Source organism: Gasterosteus aculeatus, chromosome 12 (genome assembly GCF_964276395.1).
Source record: "Gasterosteus aculeatus chromosome 12, fGasAcu3.hap1.1, whole genome shotgun sequence".
Lineage (NCBI taxonomy): Eukaryota > Metazoa > Chordata > Actinopteri > Perciformes > Gasterosteidae > Gasterosteus > Gasterosteus aculeatus.
The window spans coordinates 7,247,629-7,270,323 of NC_135700.1; the positions used below are offsets into that span (position 1 = coordinate 7,247,629).

Below are 22,695 nucleotides of genomic sequence, written 5' to 3' on the forward strand. Positions count from 1 at the left end.
ATGATTTTACGTCGGTCTCGAGTGAGAATTTTCTGACAAACCTATTTTCCTAAATCAGGATTGCTGAGGCAGTGAAAATAACTGGAAGTGAATCTTGGCAAAGCTGATTTTGGGCATGTGTGGAAGTTAGAGGGTTGTAAAGATGTTTCAGTTCTCAGTTGTGTTCATTTGTTCAACCTTAAAGTGCTTATGCTTGTGTTATTTGTAGTTTGAATATATAGAGAATATATAGAGTGAATATCCAAACCACGCCACAGAAAATATCATTGGTTCCATGTGCATTTGTCTCCACCTTGTGGATTTTACACCGTTGTCACTGCTGATATTTGTCCAAGCTAAATCAGAGTAGATATGCACATAACAACAAGACCCCGTTTATTAGTAAGAATCACTTTTATTTTTAGGAAAGCAATTCATATGTACACATGTTGTCACAAAAATATAGAATCTGTCAAAAATCCTGTATTACATGCATTATTGTAGCTCACACCATTACATGCTACTTGTCTAAGTATTCTGTTAGTACAGCCAACATGCTACCTGAGGGAGAGTCCAGTAGCCATTGTCTTAGATGGTTTTCTCGTCAAACAATAGTTTGTGAATCCTCCTCCTCATAGTTTGATGTTTCCTGATATGATGGAGCTGTAGACCTGAGCTGTCAGCGGTATGTAACTTTTCTCTTTGTCATCAAGGATGTAAATTGGGTGCTGGGTGCGCCCTGGATCAAAGCTCTCCTCCACTAGCTTCACTTTCATCTGCTTGAAAGTCGCCGTCACCTCCACCACATTCTGGACAACAGGTACAAGATATTAACTCAAGTAGAGTGTCACAAACATCACTTCTCATCACATGCAGCAAACCCTATGAGAAAAATGCATCATCACTGACGCAGGATATAAACATTCAACCACAATCTCTATTTTTGTAACCTTATTTTTAACAACAGAACAACGTTTGTTACTCAAATACTGTGCAGTTTATTTCAAAAGTGAAATTAAATAAACGTACCTGTATTCTTATGAAGCGAGGTCGAGCATATGAAGGCAGGTAGTTAACCAAATGGTTGTATATTCTACTTCCATCAAACTGGGCACCTTCCTTCACAGTGACAGCTGCCATCCCTATCCGCCCCTCATGTCCTACATTGACCGACAAAATTGAAGCAGAGGAAGCATTTATTTACCAATCAATGAATCCACGTCTCTCTGTAATGTTCTGCTGCTTGGAAACCATGACTTGACAAACTGTACAGAGGGAATGACCTGGCACTTGGACTCCATAAACGTTGGCCTCTTTGAGACAATCACACAGCGTCAGGATGTCAGACACCTCGTTTGTGGCCACATTCTCACCTTTCCACCTGTTGAACAAAATATATCTATTTTGATTTGGTTTATGAAAAGTGCAATTTACTAAATACTTGCGTAAGGTATGGACCTTGTGATATTTAAAATATGTTTATTATTTAACTTTCTAAATTCACTTCATAAAAGCGGCAGACTTTGTCTTAAGTCTGCTGCAGGAAAATGAAGGACATTAGAATAACCGTGTACATGAGTTCTGTACCTGAACGTGTCGCCGACGCGATCCTGAAAGTAAATGAAGTTGTCCTTGTCGATCCTCATTAGGTCGCCGCTGTTGAAGTAAAGATCTCCCTTCTTGAGAACATCGCGAAGTCTTTTCCTCTCCGTTTGTTCCTCGTTCTGCGCGTAGCCGACGAAAGGAGCGATGTCTGTGATCTTCGACACAAGCAGCCCCGTCTCACCTGAGGGAGAAAGACAACGCACGTTTACTGCCTTTGTCGTACCCACACCGCCTACGATATGCAGAAACATGTCATGGTGCATGCAATAAGCAAGGACATTAACTGTTCATTAAGTTCAAGCTAGAGTTTCTCCACCTGTGGGCGACTCCACACAGAGTCCTTTAGCATCTCGAATGGGCTCCTCACGCTCCGTGTCGTACTGAATGAGAGTGAAGGGAAACAGCATCTACAGGTGGAAAGAAGTAAACACAGTAGAGTTGCTTTACATGTGCAGAATACATCTTTACTCCAGCAGTTTTAAAACGAATAAATAAAATAATCTAGTGTAGAAATAATAATAATCTAATCAATAAAATGTATTTATTGTAATAAATGACATATAAGTGATTCCAACAAATCTGTGTATATATATATATGTGTGTATATATATATATATAATCACATCTAGAAACAAATATATGTACTCATATATATATATATATACAATGTTGACAGAAACATATTTTTTTCCATTTGTACCTGATGAAAGAAGTGGACTCGACCAATAGCTCCAATCTTCCCTGCGTAGTTGAGAAATCCCACGTTCCCCTCGGTCGAGGCGTAAAACTCTCGGACCTGAATGTTCCCAAAGCGATTGAGAAACTCCCTCCAAATCTCTGCTCTGATCCCGTTTCCGATGGCCAGTCTCACCTTATGTTCCTTGTCATTGTCTTTCTGCATTGTCACAACAACAAAAAACAACATAAAAATGAATGATGGATCAAGCATTTTGCAAATACTACAAAAAACAAGATTTGGTAGTGAATCAATTTAATAGACATAATGCTGAAATTGAAAGGTTAAAATAAATTGTTGGCGAGGAGCACCTGTCAGCACTATTATAAAGTGTGAGGATGCACTGCTTTTAAACAGCAGTGGTGACAACTCATCAGGCTGGAAAGGTGACAGAGAGGAGACCACCCAGGAAGACATCAACTTAAAGAACGTTGACTCATCGTCATCGGAGATTTCACTGTAATTCAACAGGTAAGTTTGTAACACTGAATTCACCCTGGAATGACTGTAACTGAACACCTCCCCCGAGAGAAAACAAGGACAGGATCCCGAGCGTTAGAGATCTCGTAAGGCCAAAGAAACTGATCGACGCGACAGAACCTATTTTGGATTCAAAAGGGCCACTGTTTTGCCAAACGTAACAAGGTGAACCCTGAAACGCACATCTGTAAAGCCACGTGCTTCTTACGACTGACTGACTGATTTGGCTTTTGACGACTTTTACGATCAACTCTGATCAAGAGGCTAATCAATGTCTATATGTGAGAATTTGTAATTGAAAAACAAGTTCACAAATACAAATCCAATGTTGATACTATTTTCTTTAAAAACAAACTAATATTATAAAATAAATGGGGACCCTAAAGCCTACAAGTCCAGAGTAATCCGGTTGCCAAGTCACTTGATATGGTCTTCCTAAATTAAGGCGAGCATCTATTCCTAGTGGTGACCAGATACAGAGAAGGCCCTCTTCTGACTCAAGGTCACATGGTAAATGGAGACAGCGCCTCATGTGATGCAATTAGATACTCTGAATGGCCATACATGTAAGCAGAATGTGTACAGTTCTCCTAAATACAGCGGTTACATCTCAGAGTCACGGCAAAGTATGTGATGCTACTTGAAAAGCAGTCGGTTGATAAACACACGCAGTGTTCACGCTGTCCAAACCCCTACCGATAATGACGCAGAAGGCTGGAACCGGATAGCTGGGATTTAACGGTTTTCTATTTAGGTAAGCCAGCTGTGCATTCTGTGGGAATGTACTGATTCGGAAAGTTATCTCCAACTGGACGTGTGTCAGTGGTGGCTTGCTGCAGCCGCTCAACAGGACTCTGGCTCAGCTGCCGTCTCCACTGAAAGCAGCTTTGAGGAGGCGAGATCTTATGGGAGCTTGTTTGCCTTTCAATGCCTCTTGTAATTATGAGCCATCCGGTACGACGGTTTACTTATGACATGTTGGCGGCACTCCGTTGCAACCAAAGATGACTAAACTGCAGTTATGTACACGTGCATTTTGTCCCATAAATCACACATTCTGTCCCAAATGAAGAGGGACGGAGACCTTTTCCTTCTGCCAGCCCCACAGGAATGCCAAAGGTTTAGGTTTCAGATGAGTGTTTAAAGTGTCACATGGTCGGGACACTGCTGCAGAGGCTTTTCAACAAAGAAAACCAAGTGGGTTCAACGGGGATCACTTATATTTAGAGGCACATAACTAAAAGGTCAAATTAAAATGGATGCTTTGAAAATCTTAACTAACGTTGAAATATTTTTAACCATATTTAAATCATGATGTTTTATGTGTGTTTTTGTGTTAATCCCTGTTTATTTAATTACACCGTTGCCCGTCTATTTGCATCTTGTTCGTACTGTGTGACTATCAACAGGTGAAAAAAACGAGAATAACAATAATGAATTTACCTTCGGCGTACTACAGAGGTACCGCATCACCTCTCCTATGTACTGCACAACCGTCACGCTGTATGTCCTGCAGTCATCCCAAAACTGAGAGGCAGAGAACTTCCTCTTCAGAACGATAGTTGAACCTTCAACAGTAAAACAACAAAAAAGAAAATTGGATTATGAGCTAAATAGCATAGAAATGTGAAAACAATAGATTACAATCACTTTACATGACTTTCTTCACTATGATTTTATCATTCTTTTCTGTACTCGTGTTAAGCTTGAACATTGCCAAAAGGCTGAAGCCAACAATATTAAACTGTAGGTTTTTTAACAGCATGTGCCGCACAACATGTGATTGTTTTGCAGCGGTGTTGCATATCTCCTCCACGTGTGTAACTCAGGCTGTTAACCCACACGTGTGCTAGAGATGTGAACTTTAACCTATTTAGAAAGAAGCAGTTGGAAAGTGGGGTAATCTGGCTGTGGTCGACCCGGCTCTGTTCAGATTAACAGTGAAAGGACCCTTTCATTTGGTTTCCCAGCGGCACAGAGACCAGCGGGCGGATGGAGGATCAGGGGCATCACTTTTTGCCATGAAACAAGTTTGAATCGGTGCACGATGTTGCTGCTCGGTAGCCTCATATTAAGGGCGAGTGCGTGTGAACCCGATGAGGGTCTGAAATATGCATAATAACAAGTGATCTCCTTATGCCTGCTCAGGGATCAACGAGTGATCAAATGTTTGGCAAATGATTTATTGTATGTTAACCATCTGGGTTGTCCTGTGATACACATGAATCCCCAAATTATCAACTCCTTTTACACTACTATGTTAACATTCAGCTAGCATTAAAAATAAGAAATCAGTGGCTTGCATTTGGGGCCCTTTCCGGTTAACATGGTGAACTTTAGGACTGAAATTAAACTGTGGCAAAGCCTTTGGTGCAGATTTCTACCTCTTGCTCAAGCCTGAAAGAGACAAAAAACTCCATGTCAACACGATAAACGAGTATCCATTCATCACTTACGTCTTACTTGATTTACGTTCTGGTCTTAGCTCGTCTCACCTGTCTCAATGGCGCCGATAAAGCCAATAATGAATCCAGCTGTGTGGTAGAGAGGCAGGTTTAGGTAGATGACATCATTGGACGTTACACCGTTAGCAGATAAAACAGCCAGAGCGGTTAAGAGGCGGTTCTGATTGACAACAGCCGCCTTCGGCAGACCTGCAATACAAGTAGACACGAATAACACAAACCGTGAGAACAGAAGACGTCACGCGTCGCCGCGGCAGCTGAATATCACACAAGACTGCAAGACAAACCGTACCCGTTGTTCCAGAAGTATAAATATAAACGGCAGGACTTTTGGATGTGATGTGTGATCTCAGGTGGCGAGGGAGCGAAGCGTCTGATGCCTCGTCCACTTCGTCAGAGAAGCTCTGGATCCCAGGCGTGTCACAGTGTTTGGCCATCAGGAGGACAGTGACGTCCTGCTCCTTCAGTGAGGGCAGCACGTCCCTCACCGCTTCCTCTAGCTCTGGAAATGGACATGCAGGAGAACCAGAACCACCGATTGAACAATTTTCAGGTTATTATGCAGATATTGGACCACTATCGGCCGTGAAAAATTAAACTTCAGGAGCAAAAACCATTATGATCGAAGCCAGCCGAAACCTATGGCAGGCTTGGCTTTGTAGGTTGTAATGTGTATAGCATGGCTGAGAAGATGGAGAATAGTAGTCAGTGAACTTTGGGGATTACTTCAGGAGACATGTGGTATTTTGAGAACAATGCGGTATTTTGAGAACAAAACCCGCGGTTTGCTTCACTGACTCATTTGAAAGATGTTTTTAGGCACCACAAAGGCAAACGTTGAGACCCATGAAAAACTATTGTCAAGCCACAAGTGAAATTCTTTATAACCTAAAAAAAACATCTTCATTTTTCACAGGCTTAAAAATTTAAGTATAATTACGGTTTAAAATAATTCACTATCAGTTTCTCTTATTGTTTATTGGACGGACGGATCCCTGCTGGTGCACATATGGCACAAATGATGATGATTGTAATGACGATGCAGTACATCGCTGTTTAATAATGAGCTGAACTCACATCGCGTGGGGTGCATTCGGGACAAATCCCTTTCCATCTCTGATTAAACATCAACTGTACGAGCCCCTTGGCCCACCTGAGATGGAAATACTCAAATTGCAATTTAATTGAAATAAAATCTGCACAGCATTCCATGACAGTTTCAAACCTAAAACCTGTTTATTTGGTTCTGCAATTCAGGTTGCAGCCCCATAACTCCATAAGGCACCACTGAGGTCCAAAACAACCAAAACCCCATATGATTCCCCAGGCGGGCGACACGTCTGAATAAAGCGCCCGACTGCCCTGCAGGTCGTCCATCACCCGCTGCGCGTCTTGCGTACCGGCAGCTGCGATCAACACCTGGGCCTTGCAGCAGTCGAAGCAGTGCAGCAGAGACTTGGTGCGGATGTTGTGATTGAGAAGAGCCACGGGAGAGCCCAACTTAGCCAGGGCCAGCCAGGTGAACATGAAGGCGGGCTCGTTGCCCATGAACAGCGCCACGGTGTCCCCGGGTGTGTAGCCCGGGAGAGACCGCAGCGCGTTGGCGGTTTTGTTGCTCCTGAGATCCGTGTACGCGTACGAGTGGCTTTCGCCCTCAAACGCGACGAAGATCTTGTGTGGGTGCGCGGCGGTCTGCTCCAAGAAGCGGTCCAACACAAAGAAGGGAGGTCTCCTCCTGCGCCTCGACGAGAAGCTCACTAGGATCCGCAGGAGATCCCCGAAGTACAAAAGATCCATCCAAAGATACGGGAGCAAAGTTCTGAGCGCGATCGGTACGATGAGGACACTTGCCAAAACCGCTGAAACCAAGTAGACCAGCATTGTGTTTTCTTCTGTAGAAGTCACGGGACGCGCGCACAGAAGTAGAAGAAAACAAGAGAGCAGCTCCGGGCTGCAAAATGGGGAGTGTTGTGGCAATAAGTGGGGCGGGGCATTTTTTTCTTCTTCAAAAAACGAGGTTCACTTCACGAGAAAGGGCAAATATTTGAATAATGCGCAATACAACTGATTGAAACGGGGCTTGTGTCTCCTGCAGCACCGTGTGTCCACGCGGTCCTTCATGGGCCCCTGAGGGCCACAAGGAAAATGCAGCTGAAACGTGATTTAAGCAACAACAGCCGGATTCTGCCCCACAAATATGGAACTAACACCAGACATCTGGGAGGAAAGTAGTAGTTTTAGTTTCTATTAATAGTATTTTTGCCTGTGACTTGTGGTGGCGTAGGAGTGTCCTAACATGGAAATACTTGAATGCAGTACTTGAGTAGATACTAAAACATAATGGCATTATTTCTGGCAATGGAAATGGGACCTCCTTAGATCACAGGTACAATTTAGATAACTGACTCTATCTGCATATGAAGGCCTACACAGACATTAAGACAGACAAACAAACACACACACAATATGAAGTTTAATCTTCAGGCGCATTTTGTGTCCATAGAAACATATTTGAAAACAGGGAATCAGCAGCTGTTCAAAGGTACAAACATCTGCCTACCGGCACCTTTATCAATCCCACAACAACTTTCAAAATACAATTTATATTGTTTGTGTAACAACTTAAAAACATAAAGGTGCAGTTAAATGGAGGCTAATGTGTCTGGCTATTTATTGTAGGCAACATCCTGAACTCATATCAGTTGTGCACTTATCTGCATTATTGGATGCTCTTTGAATATAAGTTAGACTCACACAGTTATCTTTGTGACCGTTGGACAAGCAATTGATGGTACGGAGCTGAAGGCGTCCTGGGTGCATAATCCACAAACCCCGAGCATCAGCCAGAGATTTCAGGTTTTTTTTATGAGAGGGCGGGATATCAGCGGTCATTGAGGTCCTTGGGTTGTGAAACTCTTGTGAGCACAGTCCAGCAGAGCATGTGGTGACCCGGCCCCATCTGTTTCTTTGATCAGGCCATCAACTCCTTTCCCACCCTTCGTTGGGCTTTGACTCCCAGTCTCCTGGATGCCATGTGCCAGAGCAATGTGATCGTTTTATACGTGTAACGTTATTACACCACGTTGGAGTCAAAAGAGTCCAATGAAGAACCACTTCAGAGGTTACTTAGGAGATGTATTGAATGAGCCCGTCTTCTTAATGCATTTTACCAGGGACCTTTTTTGGGTTCACTCAGGAAATGAATAAGAATATATATTACTCTTAGACATAATTTAGCAAATGTATACTTTAATGAAATACTGAATAGCCTGAAAAGGCTAAATTTACATGTACAACCTTTTTCTGCAGTGTAGCCTTTTCATTTCATTTTGCATTTCTTTACTGTTCCTTTCATAATTTATTCAGCAGAAATAACATTTCCTGAGTCGCAATTTAGAAGGATTTCAAAATTGTTTGGCACAATGAAAATCATTTTTCAGAGGTACGGTCCTAGGAAACCTTTTTTGCGCCTTGGAGGCCAGTTGATAAGAATTTGCTGGCGTCGGGGATCGTGTTTCAGAAATGCACCCCCCCCTCCTCACCGCACCCCCCCGACCAGTGACCAATAGTCTAAGAGGCACGTAGACCCGGCACTATAAAGTTGGCTTTGGGCTGAGGCGTCTTCATTCATGAGCAAACTTGGAGGTGGATCCTGCGCTGCCGTTTGATTCCACTGAGGCGTTCACTATAGTGTTGGACAATGCTGCGAGTCAGGTGTCTGAGAGGAGGTAGCAGGGGGGCCGAGGCCGCCCATCTGATCGGAGCCATGGTTGGTATTGTGGTGGTTTCATATCTTCTTCTGTTTTTTTCTTTCCTAAAGTGTACGATTTAAAAGAAGAAAAAAAATATTGGGTTAAAACAGCACATATCACCAGTAAGAGTGAATAAAAGAAAATACGTTCAACATTTTCTTCACTATCCGAGCTGTTTGTTTACTTGGAATCAGTTTTATTCATTACATTTTGTGGGCGTGTGATTGTGCATTGTGGTTGCAAAATACAATTCGTGGAAGAAACACTCAACTCAGAACTTACTGAAAGCATGGATTTGTTTCGAACTGCTGAGAGAGGATTTTTTTGGGGGGGTATTGAGTGACAGTGAACAGCTGTTTGCCACAGATGCGCTCCCAGACTCAGTGACACTGGAGCTGATCCTGAGTCAGCAGATGACTCTCTGGCTCGCTAACAACACGTGAACTTTAGCACCAAACAAGTCAGCCTCTCAGAAGCAGATATCTGTTTTACCTCTCAGCCTTTACGGTTTTACTGTGTTTGAATTGACCTCTGTGCGTATGAGGTGCCATCCACGTCATTCAATTCTAATTCCTCTCAATGTCTGGAACTAACATTAAATAATAATCAAGTCAACGTCAATAACAGGCACAACTAATTTTCTTTCTAACTAATATACAGATTGTATTAATCTATTTGAAAGTCTTCCTAGTGTAACTTCCCCAAACTGGGGGGCTGTTTTCTGCAGCAGAACATAAAAAAATCCCAACTTGTGCTTCATTTTGTTCCCCTCCCCTACTCAGCTCGGCCGGGCGGTGACCGGATGGGTGCGTGGGGCCTTCCAGAGCACTTCCAGTGCAGCAGCTGCACAGCCGCACCACGCTGTTGAACATGTTACTGAGCCTGTCCAGCAGGAGTGTCCTGTGTGTAGCTACAACGAATGGGACCCTCTCGAGGAGGTGATCGTGGGTCGTGCCGAAAACGCCTGTGTCCCTCCCTTCACCGTGGAAGTGAAAGTAAGGGCTGATGTCAAGAGGACGACTGTGCACCAGATAACCACACAATGCTCACCTCTGAACTGTGCGCTGTGAGACCACGACATTAACTCCATTGTTGTCAATTTGTGACCCTCTCGACAGGCTAACACATATGAAAAGTATTGGCCCTTCTACCAGCAGTATGGGGGCCAGCAATTTCCTGCGGACCACTTAAAAAAAGCTGTTGCTGAGATTGAGGAAATGTGCAATATTCTGCAACACGAGGGCGTCACTGTGAGGAGGCCGGAGCCCATGAGCTGGTCCGAGGAATACAAAACCCCAGACTTTTCATCATCAGGTAAAGAACAAGACAAATCAGAAGTATCCCTCAATCAGTAGCCTTTTGCATTTTGTTCCATTACACATATTAATGTGTAATGAAATGTTTGGAAAAATTGTCCAAAATGTGCGTGTAAAGGAGTTAACCGCTCAAAGGCAGTAATCCATGTAAAAACAAGTAGTAGTACAATTATGAAGCACCGGGCAAAAATACTGTTGATAGAAACTAAAACTACTACTTTCCTCCACTGTATTTATCTGACAGCTTGAGTTAGTCAGAACGAGTTCATATGGAAAAATAGGATAGACGTATATATAAAATACCATAGAAATCATGGTTCCTGATCCATATTTGGCTGGTGGCCCGCTAGATCTGGGCTGCGGTTGTGTACGTGTGGCTCCTCGGGACGTTTCAGATGTCTGGTGTTGTTCCATATTTGTGGGGCAGAATCCGGCTGGTGTTGCTTAAATCATGTTTCAGCTGCATTTTTCTTGTGGCCCTCAGGGTCCCATGAAGGGCCGCATTGACACACGGTGCTGCAGGAGACACAAAGCGGCTCGTTTACAATCGATAGGTGGTCAAGTTGGAACACAGCGACACATGCGGCTGCTAAACAAATTACATTTCAATCAGTTGTATTTACTTTCCATTTACTGCAACGTGTTCTTCTACTCCACCACAGTAAAGAGGAAAATATTGTCCTCTTTACTCCAGTCCAGTTTTCACAAATACAGTTACTAATCACTGAGATTAGTATACAAAATATAAAATTGGTTCATTAATTTTGTATTTTCATCAAATTAACCACGTAAAACTATAAGATGACCTCCTCAACCAACCTTAAAGTACTGTTCACTTGTTAATGCATCAATACTAATTGTCTAATAATATAACTATATAACTTTAACTAGGCCCTTTTCTATAGAAGAGTACTTCTTTTGATTACATTTATCTGATAATAATTTTACTTGTAGCCTACTCAAGTATTTTCAGAATACTTCTTTAACCTGCTGGTGACTTCTTCTTCTTTGTTATAAAACTGCTCAAATTGTGTTTGATATGGGATATTTGATGCATGCTGAAGGTGTATTGCTGGATGTGTTGCAGGCATGTATGCTGCCATGCCCAGAGACATCCTCCTGGTTGTGGGGAACGAGATTATCGAGGCTCCCATGGCCTGGAGGGCTCGCTTCTTTGAGTACAGAGCCTACAGACCTTTGATCAAGGAATACTTCAAAAACGGTGCTAAATGGACCACTGCTCCCAAGCCGACTATGTCCGATGAGCTGTATGATCAGGTGCGGCCTTATCTAGTGAGATTAGGACAGCGCATGTTGAACGCTTTGAAGAGTGGACTGTATAGGAAGGACTAATGTTTTCCACGTATAACGTTTTGCACTCGTACATAAAGATAAAGCTGCACTGTTTGGGTTCACCATATCACCACAGAGCTCTGCGGGTCACACCCTGATCAATTTAGTGTCAATCATTACTGCGTGGTGGGTGTTTCAGGACTACCCCATCCGCACAGTGGAGGACAGACACAAGCTGGCCGCCGAGGGGAAGTTTGTGACCACGGAGCACGAGCCCTGCTTCGATGCTGCCGACTTCATCCGAGCTGGGAGGGACCTTTTCGTCCAGAGGAGTCAGGTGTGGAGGCTGGAACACCAATGAAAGCGCCGCGTGCACAGTAACTGATACAAGTCAGCACAAGTTTAAGAAGACACAACTCAACCACTTTTTTTGTTCTCGCAGGTTACAAATTACATGGGAATTGAGTGGATGCGGCGTCATCTGGCTCCAGACTACAACATCCACATAATCTCATTCAAGGACCCGAACCCCATGCACATCGATGCTACTTTCAACATCATCGGGCCCGGACTGGTGCTGTCAAACCCTGATCGTCCATGTCGCCAGGTACCGCAGGACAAGAACCGGCTGCCTCTCAATCCTCACAGTGTCCTGTGATGCCCTCCTGTGGACGGAGGCTTTAACTCGCTCCACAATCACTTCTAATCTTTGCCTTCTTCCTCAGATCGACATGTTCCAAAAGGCTGGTTGGACTATTGTGAAACCTCCGACACCTCTTATTCCCGATGGTGTGTACTAAAACTCTAACATAAGGAAACTGTTTTAACTTATTCCTGAAAAAATATATTCCCTTTTCTTTGTAGACCACCCTCTGTGGATGTCCTCCAAATGGCTGTCCATGAATGTGCTGATGTTGGGTGAGAAGCGCGTTATGGTTGACGCCAACGAGAGCACAATTCAAAAAATGTTTGAGAGCCTCGGTGAGTTCCTAAATTTATTTTACTTCTACAGCATTTAAGACAGATGATCGGATTTTCCAAATGATCTGAATGAAAATACTCAGTATTTGAGGAATGGATGTGTTTTTGTTGCAGGTATCAAGACCATAAAGGTGAATATTCGCCATGCAAACTCCTTGGGTGGTGGCTTCCACTGCTGGACAACCGATGTCCGCCGCCGCGGTACCCTGCAGTCCTACTTCTACTAGCCGCGTCAGAAAGAGGCAGTTTTTATTGAGCTTTGAAGATTAAAGCGACAATTTGGAATCTTGCATCTACTATAATTAATGAATCTTTATTGTCAGTAAATTTTGTATGTACACATTAATCAGAGGCCTACTTCCTGCAAATTTTTGGGGAAAGGTAGTTGAAATTTGCTTCTTTAGGTGTCAACGCACTGCAGCTCAATGTCAAAGAGGTATACTGTTTAAACTTGCCTAGAACCAAATAACAAATAACACTAGGACAACATTTCTTATTATGAAGTTCATTATGGGAGATGTGTCATAATGCCCTAAATGAACTTGAATGAATTATTTTAACACTGCTGTACGTGCGGCACGCTGCCTTTGCAAGCAGCTTTGTACTGATTTATCCGCATATATCTACATGCATGCACACGTGCTCAACAGCAACAAGTTACTTTACTTCAATCAGTTATCTCAATAACAACTGCACTTCTGGCTCGGCTATTTGCTATGCGAAAGTCACCAAACAAGGAGAAAAGAAGCTACCTCCTCCTCATGGAAACGCCAGACACCATCTTTTTCCAAAGTTTTTAATCTTATTTAAACAAATGTAAAAAAAAAATTAAGTAGGTGATTAAACAATATAAATGTATTATCTCTAGTATATTGTTTTGTATAGATTTTAATTGATTTCACAGACAAAGTTATATTTATATTTTTCATACTCTTGATTGGATTATATATTTACTAAAGTTTGCGGTCCATCTCAGATATTGTGTACTTTTTTCCTTTTCTTCTATTGCAAATGCCAGTTATACTTGATGCTAGTAGTATGTAACTCATTGGCTGCTTCTGTCTGCAAAGCAAAAATGCCTAAAGAATGAAACGTGTTTTTTGTGAAGATGCTTTGTGATTCCTTCGATGTGTTGGTTATGGGATGTTGAAGTCTAAAGCAAGGGACGTTTTGTACGATGCAACATTATTAAATGTAATTAAATATAGTTGTATGTGTTTTTTTTTTTAAATATCACTATTTGTTATATGCAACACCTTAGTGTTTGTTAAGTGAAAATGTATTGACGCGGATCACAAATGGGTGAAAATATTTTACTTAATGAAAAGTATAAACACTCCAAGCTAAAGTGATATCATCACAAGTAAAAGTTCCGCAGTCAAAAGTTTCACCTGAATAAAACTAAAGGAGTATTATCAGCATCTATGCACTTCAAGTATCAAAAGGAAAAGTACTCATTACACAGAGTGACTTATTTCATTCATTCATTATTTGACTGCTTCACATTCTGTTAAGCAGATGGATGGATGCTTTTATATTTTTGACACATTTCATCTGAAACATAACTTGTAATTTAAGTAATCAAATAAATGCAATGTAAATATAAGAATATTTTCATGAGAAATGTAGTTGAGTTGAATAATAAAGTATCATAAAATGGGAAAACCTCCTCATATGGGTAATTAAAGTGGTGGCAGATACTCTTGTAGCGCATATTTAGCAGAATAGGTCAGTAAGAGTCACAAAGGATCTGTTCACCTGGTTGATACAGTTTGCATTCACTGTTCCACCTTTAGGTCTGTGAACATTGGCCAGGCTGCTACGTCAGCGGGAGAAATATTGCATCATATACAGTAGATCATTATGTAAACAAGTGCACTGCAAATAATAATAGAAAGGGTGACTGTACGTTAAAGATTAAAAAGTTGACTGATTCATTTATTCATTACTTTTGTTGAAGAAGAAGGCAGAGTCTTCAGATGGATTCTATCAAACGGATGACTTGAAGGCAGAGGTGCCATTTTCAGGTAAGCGAGGAAAGTAAAAAACAATTATTTTAATACCAAATAAATGTATTTTAAAGGCGTAATGAACACCCAATGAAGGGACCAGTAAATGACCAATGACAAGTGTGAAGATCTGTGTATCAAAGTATTGTTTGAATGTGCATGTGGTTGTGATAAAGTACTTCATGTATTTACTGTACGGTCTCATACGGTGAGGAGCGCACCTCCGACCAGATTAATTTCCTCTATTAAACATTAAACATTCCACTTGATCCTTGGTTCATTTGGTTCATTTGGCCTGAATCATGTGCAGTTCACAGGAGAATACACTACATGAGAACTATTTATGAATGAACTATTCTTAATCTCAAAATGTACCAATGGATATTATTAAAAAGATTCAATTTGCACCAAAGAGGCAAAGAACATACACAAGAATGTTCATTATTCTGATCCAGATCCTAAAAAAATCAGCCAACTCAACCTCTCAACAGTTTCTCAACCTTCCAAATGCTTCTGCGACTTCACGTGAGAAGTAAACACCTTCGTTTACTCCCTCTCAAACTCCACAATGTCCCCATCTCGATAGATAGCTGTAGTTTGAGTTCTGTCTCAACACTTATTACATATTCTTATGTACATCTTGCTGTCGCCCCCGTGGCTCACATCCTGTAGCTTCCTGCAAAGTATAAACACCTTGTAGATTCAGAACAATGAGACCAAATATATATATATATATATATATATATATATATATTTGGTCTCATGCACACGTCCCGGCTATGCGTGGAGTCTGCACACCAGCACGCTGCCTCTTTAACCGCTTCACCTTTTGTCACAATGTGGCCCGGGTCAGATGGTGCAGCTGTGGCCTGAGACTATCCTGCGGCTGCCTCCTGCGCCGATACGAGGCGTCCAGAATCCCCCTCTGGCTTGAAGGCGACTGCGGGTCAGCGACAGGTTCACCAGAGGCCACGTGGCTTCCCTTCACAGCTGTTCAGTCATCTTTCTTTTCCCCCGCCTGCTTCTCTGTAACATGTAGACTTCTGCAGATGGATTACTTGTTTGTACAGCTGCCTAATCACGTAATACTGCGGATGCCTCAACAGCTTCTCCGAGGGGAGAGCGGTCTGTGGGAATGAAACGCCAGTGGGAAAGCAGCCGCCATCTTCTCGTGTTGTCTTGACTATGTGTGACTTTATGTCTGAATTGGGTCCAGAACAGTCGGCCGGAGAGGATCCAGATGTTCAAAGCTTTGTTAGCTGGAGCGTTAAAAGATGGCCATGTTGTGGTAATAAACTAGAAAACGCAATAGGCAGAAAGGAGAAAAACCTTCAAGACTAATTGGAAACATCTTTCCAGCCCCGTGCACTCGGTCTTCAACGCAGGGTTTTATGTGTGCATCGCCTCGCAGGTTATTTTTAATTGTTTTCACAGGCTGGATTTTTCAAACCTTAACGAGAAAAGTGACCTTTAAGAGTAAAAACAGTTGACTGTTAACTGTGACTCTCATCTATATTCACTCATTTCAAAACCAAACCCTTTCTAATTGAAGTCTTGTGGTAAAAGTCACAGATTCCTGATGTAAATCAACAAACAAAACAATGTTCTCTGTGGAATTTCCAATTTGTCTTTTAAATGAGCATCTTCTTTCACAACAGCAGATACTGTCTTCATTTCCAAAATAGATAGATAGATGAAATAGATACTTTATTGATCCCTCAAAAGGGAAATTTTGGTATCACAGCAGCATGCACAGGGAAGAAAATAGAATAAAAAAATACACAATATATACAATATAATAAGATAGAAATATTAAATTATTAAATTAAATAAACAAAAAAATTCATAGATGTGATATAAAGCAGTTACTGGCAAAAGCTACGCTGCTCAATTTCCACTTATTTTTGCTGTCGTATCCAGGAGGTTTGTGGCAAATTAAAAAGTTACAAACTTTTAGTTACAGAACGCTGCGTCAATAAACACAATCGTATCAGGCAGAAATCTGGACATCTTGGGTAAAAAAAACATTACATTAGTTTTATTTGACAGAATTCAATGGTTTACTGTCATCACAATAAAACCTTCAATTTCCAACACAAATGAAACAATTATATGATAATTATAAGATATTTAAGTAAAACTTGTGTGGAGAGATAGCGAGATTTTTCCGCTCCTTAAATGAATGCTGGATATTTTATTACGGTAAAGTGAATATATCTGAAGGAAAACCCACATATTTAGCGTCCCCTTGTGGATCAGAACATACACGGAAGTAGACTTTGTGGCACTTTCCAGGAATGATGATGGGCAGAATGTGGGTGAAGTCTGTTGCTAAAACAAATGTGGCCGAAGAGGAACACGTTTCCTTTCTGGGAAGTTGTGGATAGATAATATAGATAATACAGTGACGGCTTTGGTCAGCCAGAATTATCTTTGAGGAGATAAAACTGCTTGTTTAAACTGCACACATCCCAGCAGATCCTCATTCTGTTTACTTTCAGCACATACTGCAGCAGTATGCATTTAATTGAGACTTACAACTTTGTGATAAGATTATACCTTGAACTTTGACCCTCTCGCTCATATATCCTCTTTCAGAGGATTGTGGGTCAGAATGGCCAGAAAAGCCTGGCTCGCCTGCTACAAAATGTGACCCGTTGCAGTAGGACATGATGCTATTCTTGACATACTGCATCTTTTCCTGGCCTACTAAATAGTTTTCTAGTGAAGGTATTGTAACCCGTAGCAAATAAGGGCAAAACCACGCCCCCGAAATGCCCCGATCCCCCTGAGTCAAACCGCAATCGTGCGATTGGAGGCCGTTGACTCTCATTCAACTGCAATCACGCAGACAAAACGCCAAAAATACTCCAACAGTAATCACCCTCTTTAGATGATCTACAATCGAACAATTTACATTTTGCACAGGAAGCCCATAAGATCACATTGATGCACACACACACACCTCGATGAACTTGTGGTTCCACTCGGAGCCCTCGGTTCTGTGGCGAGGATTCAAACTCAAACTGAACCTCATTTTGAAGAGGGATGAGGCATGTAGTCATGTGATGTTTGTTTCATAGTCTTTATAATCTACCGAGTTTGTGTTTTAAATGTATCTTGTGTATTTATTGTTGAGTTTTAGGTCCTTTAAAAGGCCCAGCTCACTATTTAATGAGGTGATCATCTCACAATAAATGCACGATGATTACCTCATTAAATAAATATTTAAACCACATTTCTCTGTCTATATGTATCCGTGGTTGTAATGACTGTAACCTCAGGCTTGTCTGTCCATTAGTTTTGTTTGATTGACTGTGTGGCTCCTGGTGTTCTGTCACTAAACAAAGACGCAGCGGCGAACATCAGCCATTCTCCTGTGCAGCTCCTTGCAAGATTTTCCTTCCAGGCATCTTGAGTTCCTGTTGCAGGCACAGAGGGAACGAGGAAGGTGACGTAGAACAGGAGGATTAACCGGCCTTTCAGTGAATAGAGCACTTGAGCTTCGTACTCGTTGACAACAGGCTTCTTCAGCGGAATAAAACATACTTTATATGCTGAGAATACATCAGTTTTCTTTCGGGCGTCTCCAGAATTCTGCAAAATAACACGGAAATGATTAAATTCAGCCGGGGTTGAGTAAGAAAACGCTCTTCCATCTGTCTGTTAAGAGGAAGATGCTGCAGGGAAATGCTAATGTTACATCCAGCTGTTTCTTTACTGCGTGCCAAAGATCCTCGCCAGTCAGAATAATAAATCACTAAATAAATTCCACCTGCCAAATCTAAGCTTATGCTGCTGAAGTTTATGGGACTGGTTCATCATGTGTTCTACTGGTTAGAGGGAAATGAAAGGTTTTACCTGATGAAAATTAATATAAACATTTAAAGTATAATATCAGATATTCAGACGTTTGTTCCATTCGAAAAAGCAATTTTTATTACAGTAAAAAATAAAAATATACTACAAGCTTAAGACAATATCATGCAAATGTTCATGTAACTCAGTACTGTTTGGTTTATGAATCTTAAACTACTGATGACAAACAGTAACATTTTCCAAAGGAATGTTATGAGGACAATTTTGAAAGACCCGACTGACACAGAAATGAACGTACGTTGTATACGCAAAACCTGCAGTAAACCAACCGCGTCATGGGTTTACCTTCCTACAGGTGACTGATAAAACACACCTACATGACAAAGTGGTCTGTCAGTGCTGTCTATAGAAACTTAAGCACATTTTCATGCAGTGAATTGCTTAAAACTCGATAGTCAGGGCATCTCTGCCTCTTGGACTCTGTTTATTTCCTTCTCAGTCTCTTGAAAGTCAGCTTTATGAAAGTACGACACTGTGAGTAATCCTTTAATTCCACCGTGTACACTGTACCACACACGCTGCGTCTGCATTGCACACTCGGTGTGCGGCGTGGGCTTCAGATGAGACGTGGCAGGTGACACAATGCTTGGTGATGCCAGTTCCACCTTATGGGGCGACGTTAGCGCCAAAGAAGTGTTAAAAACTGTGTTGCTATGATGTGGTTTGTCCACTAGAGGACGATGACAACTTTATTTCTATCAACTATCAAACGTTGTGATCGAGTACATATCTTGGTCCCAAAGAAGCGTTTTCTTTTGTTGTTTATGTTGTGTATTGATTTAAACAAATGGAAAGAGGAACATACTTAGTTGTGACATGTTCATGCTCCTACATTCAATCCACCAGCCCTGAAAAGTGGCTCTGATTAAAGATCTAGAAATGTCTCTGAGGTTATTAGGGGTGGAATGGATTCTATTTTTGAAACTATTTTGTTCTCGTGCTTGTTTGAAAAACTTAAACATATGAAGAGTGAGTTTTAAAACAGGAAATAGCATCTCGTGACACAGTTGAAGCCCCACAAGCAACAAATGTCTCATAGGCCTCTTTAACTGGTCAAAACAAAAGAGATAAGGACCACAAATGAATGCAAACGAAGTTACCATAATTACCAGCCGCAACAGCAACCTTGTTTGCCTATGCGTGTGTGTGTGCGTGTGTGTGTGTGTGTTGTTATGGTAAAATGGTCCCAGAAACCTTTACTGTACCAGGAACTACAGGAGAAGAGGTTCTCAGTACTTGGCCACAACATACAAGATGCAGACACAACACTTTAAAGGTCCGAGATTAAACTAAAGGCAATGGGGTGGGAAATAAAAGGGGCTACATTGTAGTATTGTGTCATCCTCTTTGTTGTGTTAAAAGTGTGAAATAAAGATAAATACATTTACGGTTACGGAGGCCGCTGGTGAACATAAAGGAGGTTGTAAAATGGGAGATTCTGAAAAGAAAAACAACGTCACTCGGAATAACAAACAGACAAATGCAATTGCTTTGAGGAACTCCAAAAATAGAGACGAAAATGTAATTATTAACTTAATCGATTAAAAAGCATCGGACGGACGAGCAATCAAAAAACTATTGGACCATTGGACCGGGTGAAAAACAGGAAACGATTTCTGATATCAGCTTCCACTCATATTGTATCATAGCAGACCGAATGAGATTTTTTTTTTAAACTAATTTAATTCATGTCTGTATGTTTTATATTTTTTGCTCCAATCAGGTGCCGTTTAATGTAATTTATTAAACCGGTTTATGCATGAAAAAAAAGAAGCGTTCCACTGGGCGTTCCAACGCGCGCACCTTCAGCCGTGAATTTAGAAAGCCTAACCCCCCCCGCCAGCTTCCACCCGGTTTACATACGTGCAACCCGCAACAAAAAACCCACCCAGCCGAGGCAACCTATTACCTGCAGCCAGCTCCGCGCTCGCCCGAGCGACTCCCTTTTCCTGCTTTCAAAGTTCCCACGCAGAGCGGAGGACCACCCAGCGCCGCCCCGCGCGCCGCCCCGCGCGCCGCCGATTAGCTGCGCGCGGCTCATTTGCATTAACGTCAGTAAAGGCTGGAGGTCAATCCTTGCGGGTGCTTTTATTGGATGTGCCGCTGTCAAGCAGCGCTGAAGAATTGGAAGGGCAAACGCCAGAAAAAAAAGAGAAGAAAAAAAAAAAAAAAGGCAAGAGAAAAGACAAGACACAAAATCAGCATTATGTAGCTTCAGTCCTGCCTCACCTCCGCCTCGCTCACCGCGGACAGTCCCGCCCGCCCGTCCCCGATTTCACACGCGACGAAACTTGTGGACACGGAGCGGTCCTTTTTTAAAAATTTATTTATTTAATTAATTCATTTTTTTTTTTTTTTGATTTTTCTCTGTGCCTCTCAAGCGACTGCATTCTCCAGAAGGCAGTACCTCCACACATCGGGCTACAACATGACAGCCTCCACATCCTTTCTCCCCTCCCGAATGAGAGCGCACCGCGGAGCCCGCTGACACCGTAGCCCGCTGCGCCCGGGGTTTGGACCTCTTTCTACCGGGCGGATCATCCTCGGCCGGCCAGCGGATGTCTAACCGGAGATTCTGCGCCAGCCGTCCAGCCGAGATTTCTCCGCTTCCCTAAAAACTGGCGAATTCGGTCGGACAAATGGAGCGCTGCTGCCGGGCTGCATCGTGGCATTATGTTCTGCGGGAGGGCGCCTGACATCGGAGCGACCGGCCACAATCGCACCCCGCGGTGAGGATATTTCAGCCTGTTGATGATGAGCCGCTCAGGACCGGAGCAAAGGGTCGTGAGAACCGCTTTATGGCCCGCGTCTCCAGCTGAAGTGGCCAACCAGATTGTTTAAGAGAGAGAGAGCGAGAGAGAGGGAGGGAGAGACAGCGAGGAGGGGAAGGGGGTGTTCGGGGGGGGGGGGAGAATAAAAATAAAGCATAATTTTGATGGCTCCGGGGTGGGGGAGGACGACTACGCATAAAACCCTGGACGCGCGTTATGGATACAAGTATCGCATGAAGCTGGCGGGGGACTGCGTGCGGTGTCTTCTGAGGCGCGGGCTACTGGATGACACTGAAGTTGAGTCGAAATGAGAAAACGGTGATGTGGTACGAAGACGGGAGCTGCAGAGAGGGATACAAGTCGCCCAGGGGGATCTGAGCAGCCCATCTGAGGAACCACTTGGACCCAAGTTTTCAAGGATAAGACAGCTGCTTCGATTAAAGACCTGCAATTAACTTCATGTGAAAAAGGAGAGGGAGGAAATCAGCTTCCTGGTCAGGGGGTGGGGGATAGGGAGATATATTATTCATGCCTTGTGTTGGAGCCATTGGAGGACCGGCTTCACTGTGGCCTAGATGATACATATCTATCTATTTATATACATCAAAATAGTAAACCTTCAGGAGGAAGAGCGGACCTTGACAAACAAAAAAGAAAGGGCGAATGACACTCGGGTAGCCTCAAAGTAAAGCACTTGCGCAAAAGGCTAAAGTGGGTTGAAGCATGGGCTGTGCTTCAAGTATTCATATCTCTGAAAGGGTGGGCTACCAAAGTGGAAAAGAGTCAGAGGATTCCCACTCACCCCAGCAGACTAATACCACTCAGCATCAAGGAAATCCTGCCTCGGGACTACCCCTAAAACCCACGAGCTGCAAGGTGAGGGAACCTACATTCATTACATGGACTGTGTGTGTGTGTGTGTGTGTGTGTGTGTGTGTGTCATGTGTTTTAAAGTTCTACAAAAGGCCCTCTTTTCCAGAATAAAAGATAAATATCTAAATCACTTGATGGTGTTTAGGACACCAAACAACTCTGCGTTTGTGTTGAGTACAACCGGCACAACCGGCCTGCGTTGCTAAAACTCACTTGAACCCAAACATTTCTATTTTCCCCACAACAATTAAACTGCGAGGACCTACGCCACGATACACACTCCGTTAAAGGTCGGGGGGGGTCACAGGCCTCCGCAATCTCGCGCGGTATTGTTCTCTCTGTAGATTTTACGCAAGAGCCACGATAAAGCAAACGTTTGGAGCGGTTTTCAGTTGCTTCTACTGATCTACATCAGCATGACCTTACATGATTGAAATGAAAGGAAAATGATGCATTTTTATAAAACTCAAATCGGACATTTTTGGCTTTGGCCTCTGCTGCACCATGCTACCAGCTCTTCTTCAAATGTGCTGAGTCAGCTTGTATGCAGGGACCA

At 42.6% G+C, this 22,695-nt stretch overlaps 3 protein-coding genes across 3 annotated transcripts in view; 2 read left to right on the forward strand and 1 right to left on the reverse strand.

The window, feature by feature from the left end:
* Positions 1–374: 374 nt before the first annotated feature.
* Positions 375–7,650, reverse strand: LOC120810352 (long-chain fatty acid transport protein 2). The gene is made up of 10 exons (XM_040164838.2): positions 6,666–7,650; positions 5,558–5,767; positions 5,296–5,454; positions 4,244–4,368; positions 2,285–2,479; positions 1,901–1,991; positions 1,567–1,765; positions 1,263–1,360; positions 1,009–1,139; positions 375–788 (listed from the first exon to the last, which is right to left on the reverse strand). Exons 1-10 carry the CDS (start codon positions 7,144–7,146, stop codon positions 612–614), a joined length of 1,866 nt encoding a protein of 621 aa, XP_040020772.2. The 5' UTR covers positions 7,147–7,650; the 3' UTR covers positions 375–611.
* A 663-nt stretch (positions 7,651–8,313) lies between these two features.
* Positions 8,314–13,814, forward strand: gatm (glycine amidinotransferase (L-arginine:glycine amidinotransferase)). The gene is made up of 9 exons (XM_040164850.2): positions 8,314–9,034; positions 9,800–10,012; positions 10,136–10,331; positions 11,421–11,611; positions 11,826–11,963; positions 12,069–12,233; positions 12,352–12,415; positions 12,491–12,607; positions 12,722–13,814. Exons 1-9 carry the CDS (start codon positions 8,966–8,968, stop codon positions 12,832–12,834), a joined length of 1,266 nt encoding a protein of 421 aa, XP_040020784.1. The 5' UTR covers positions 8,314–8,965; the 3' UTR covers positions 12,835–13,814.
* Positions 13,815–20,506: 6,692 nt separating this feature from the next.
* The window catches only part of pde8a (phosphodiesterase 8A), a 36,323-nt gene continuing 34,134 nt past the window's right edge, over positions 20,507–22,695 (forward strand). Inside the window, exon 1 of the mRNA XM_040204108.2 lies at positions 20,507–22,142. Within this exon, the coding sequence (XP_040060042.1) occupies positions 21,990–22,142 (153 nt within the window). The 5' untranslated portion in view covers positions 20,507–21,989. The remainder of the gene's footprint in view (positions 22,143–22,695) is intronic.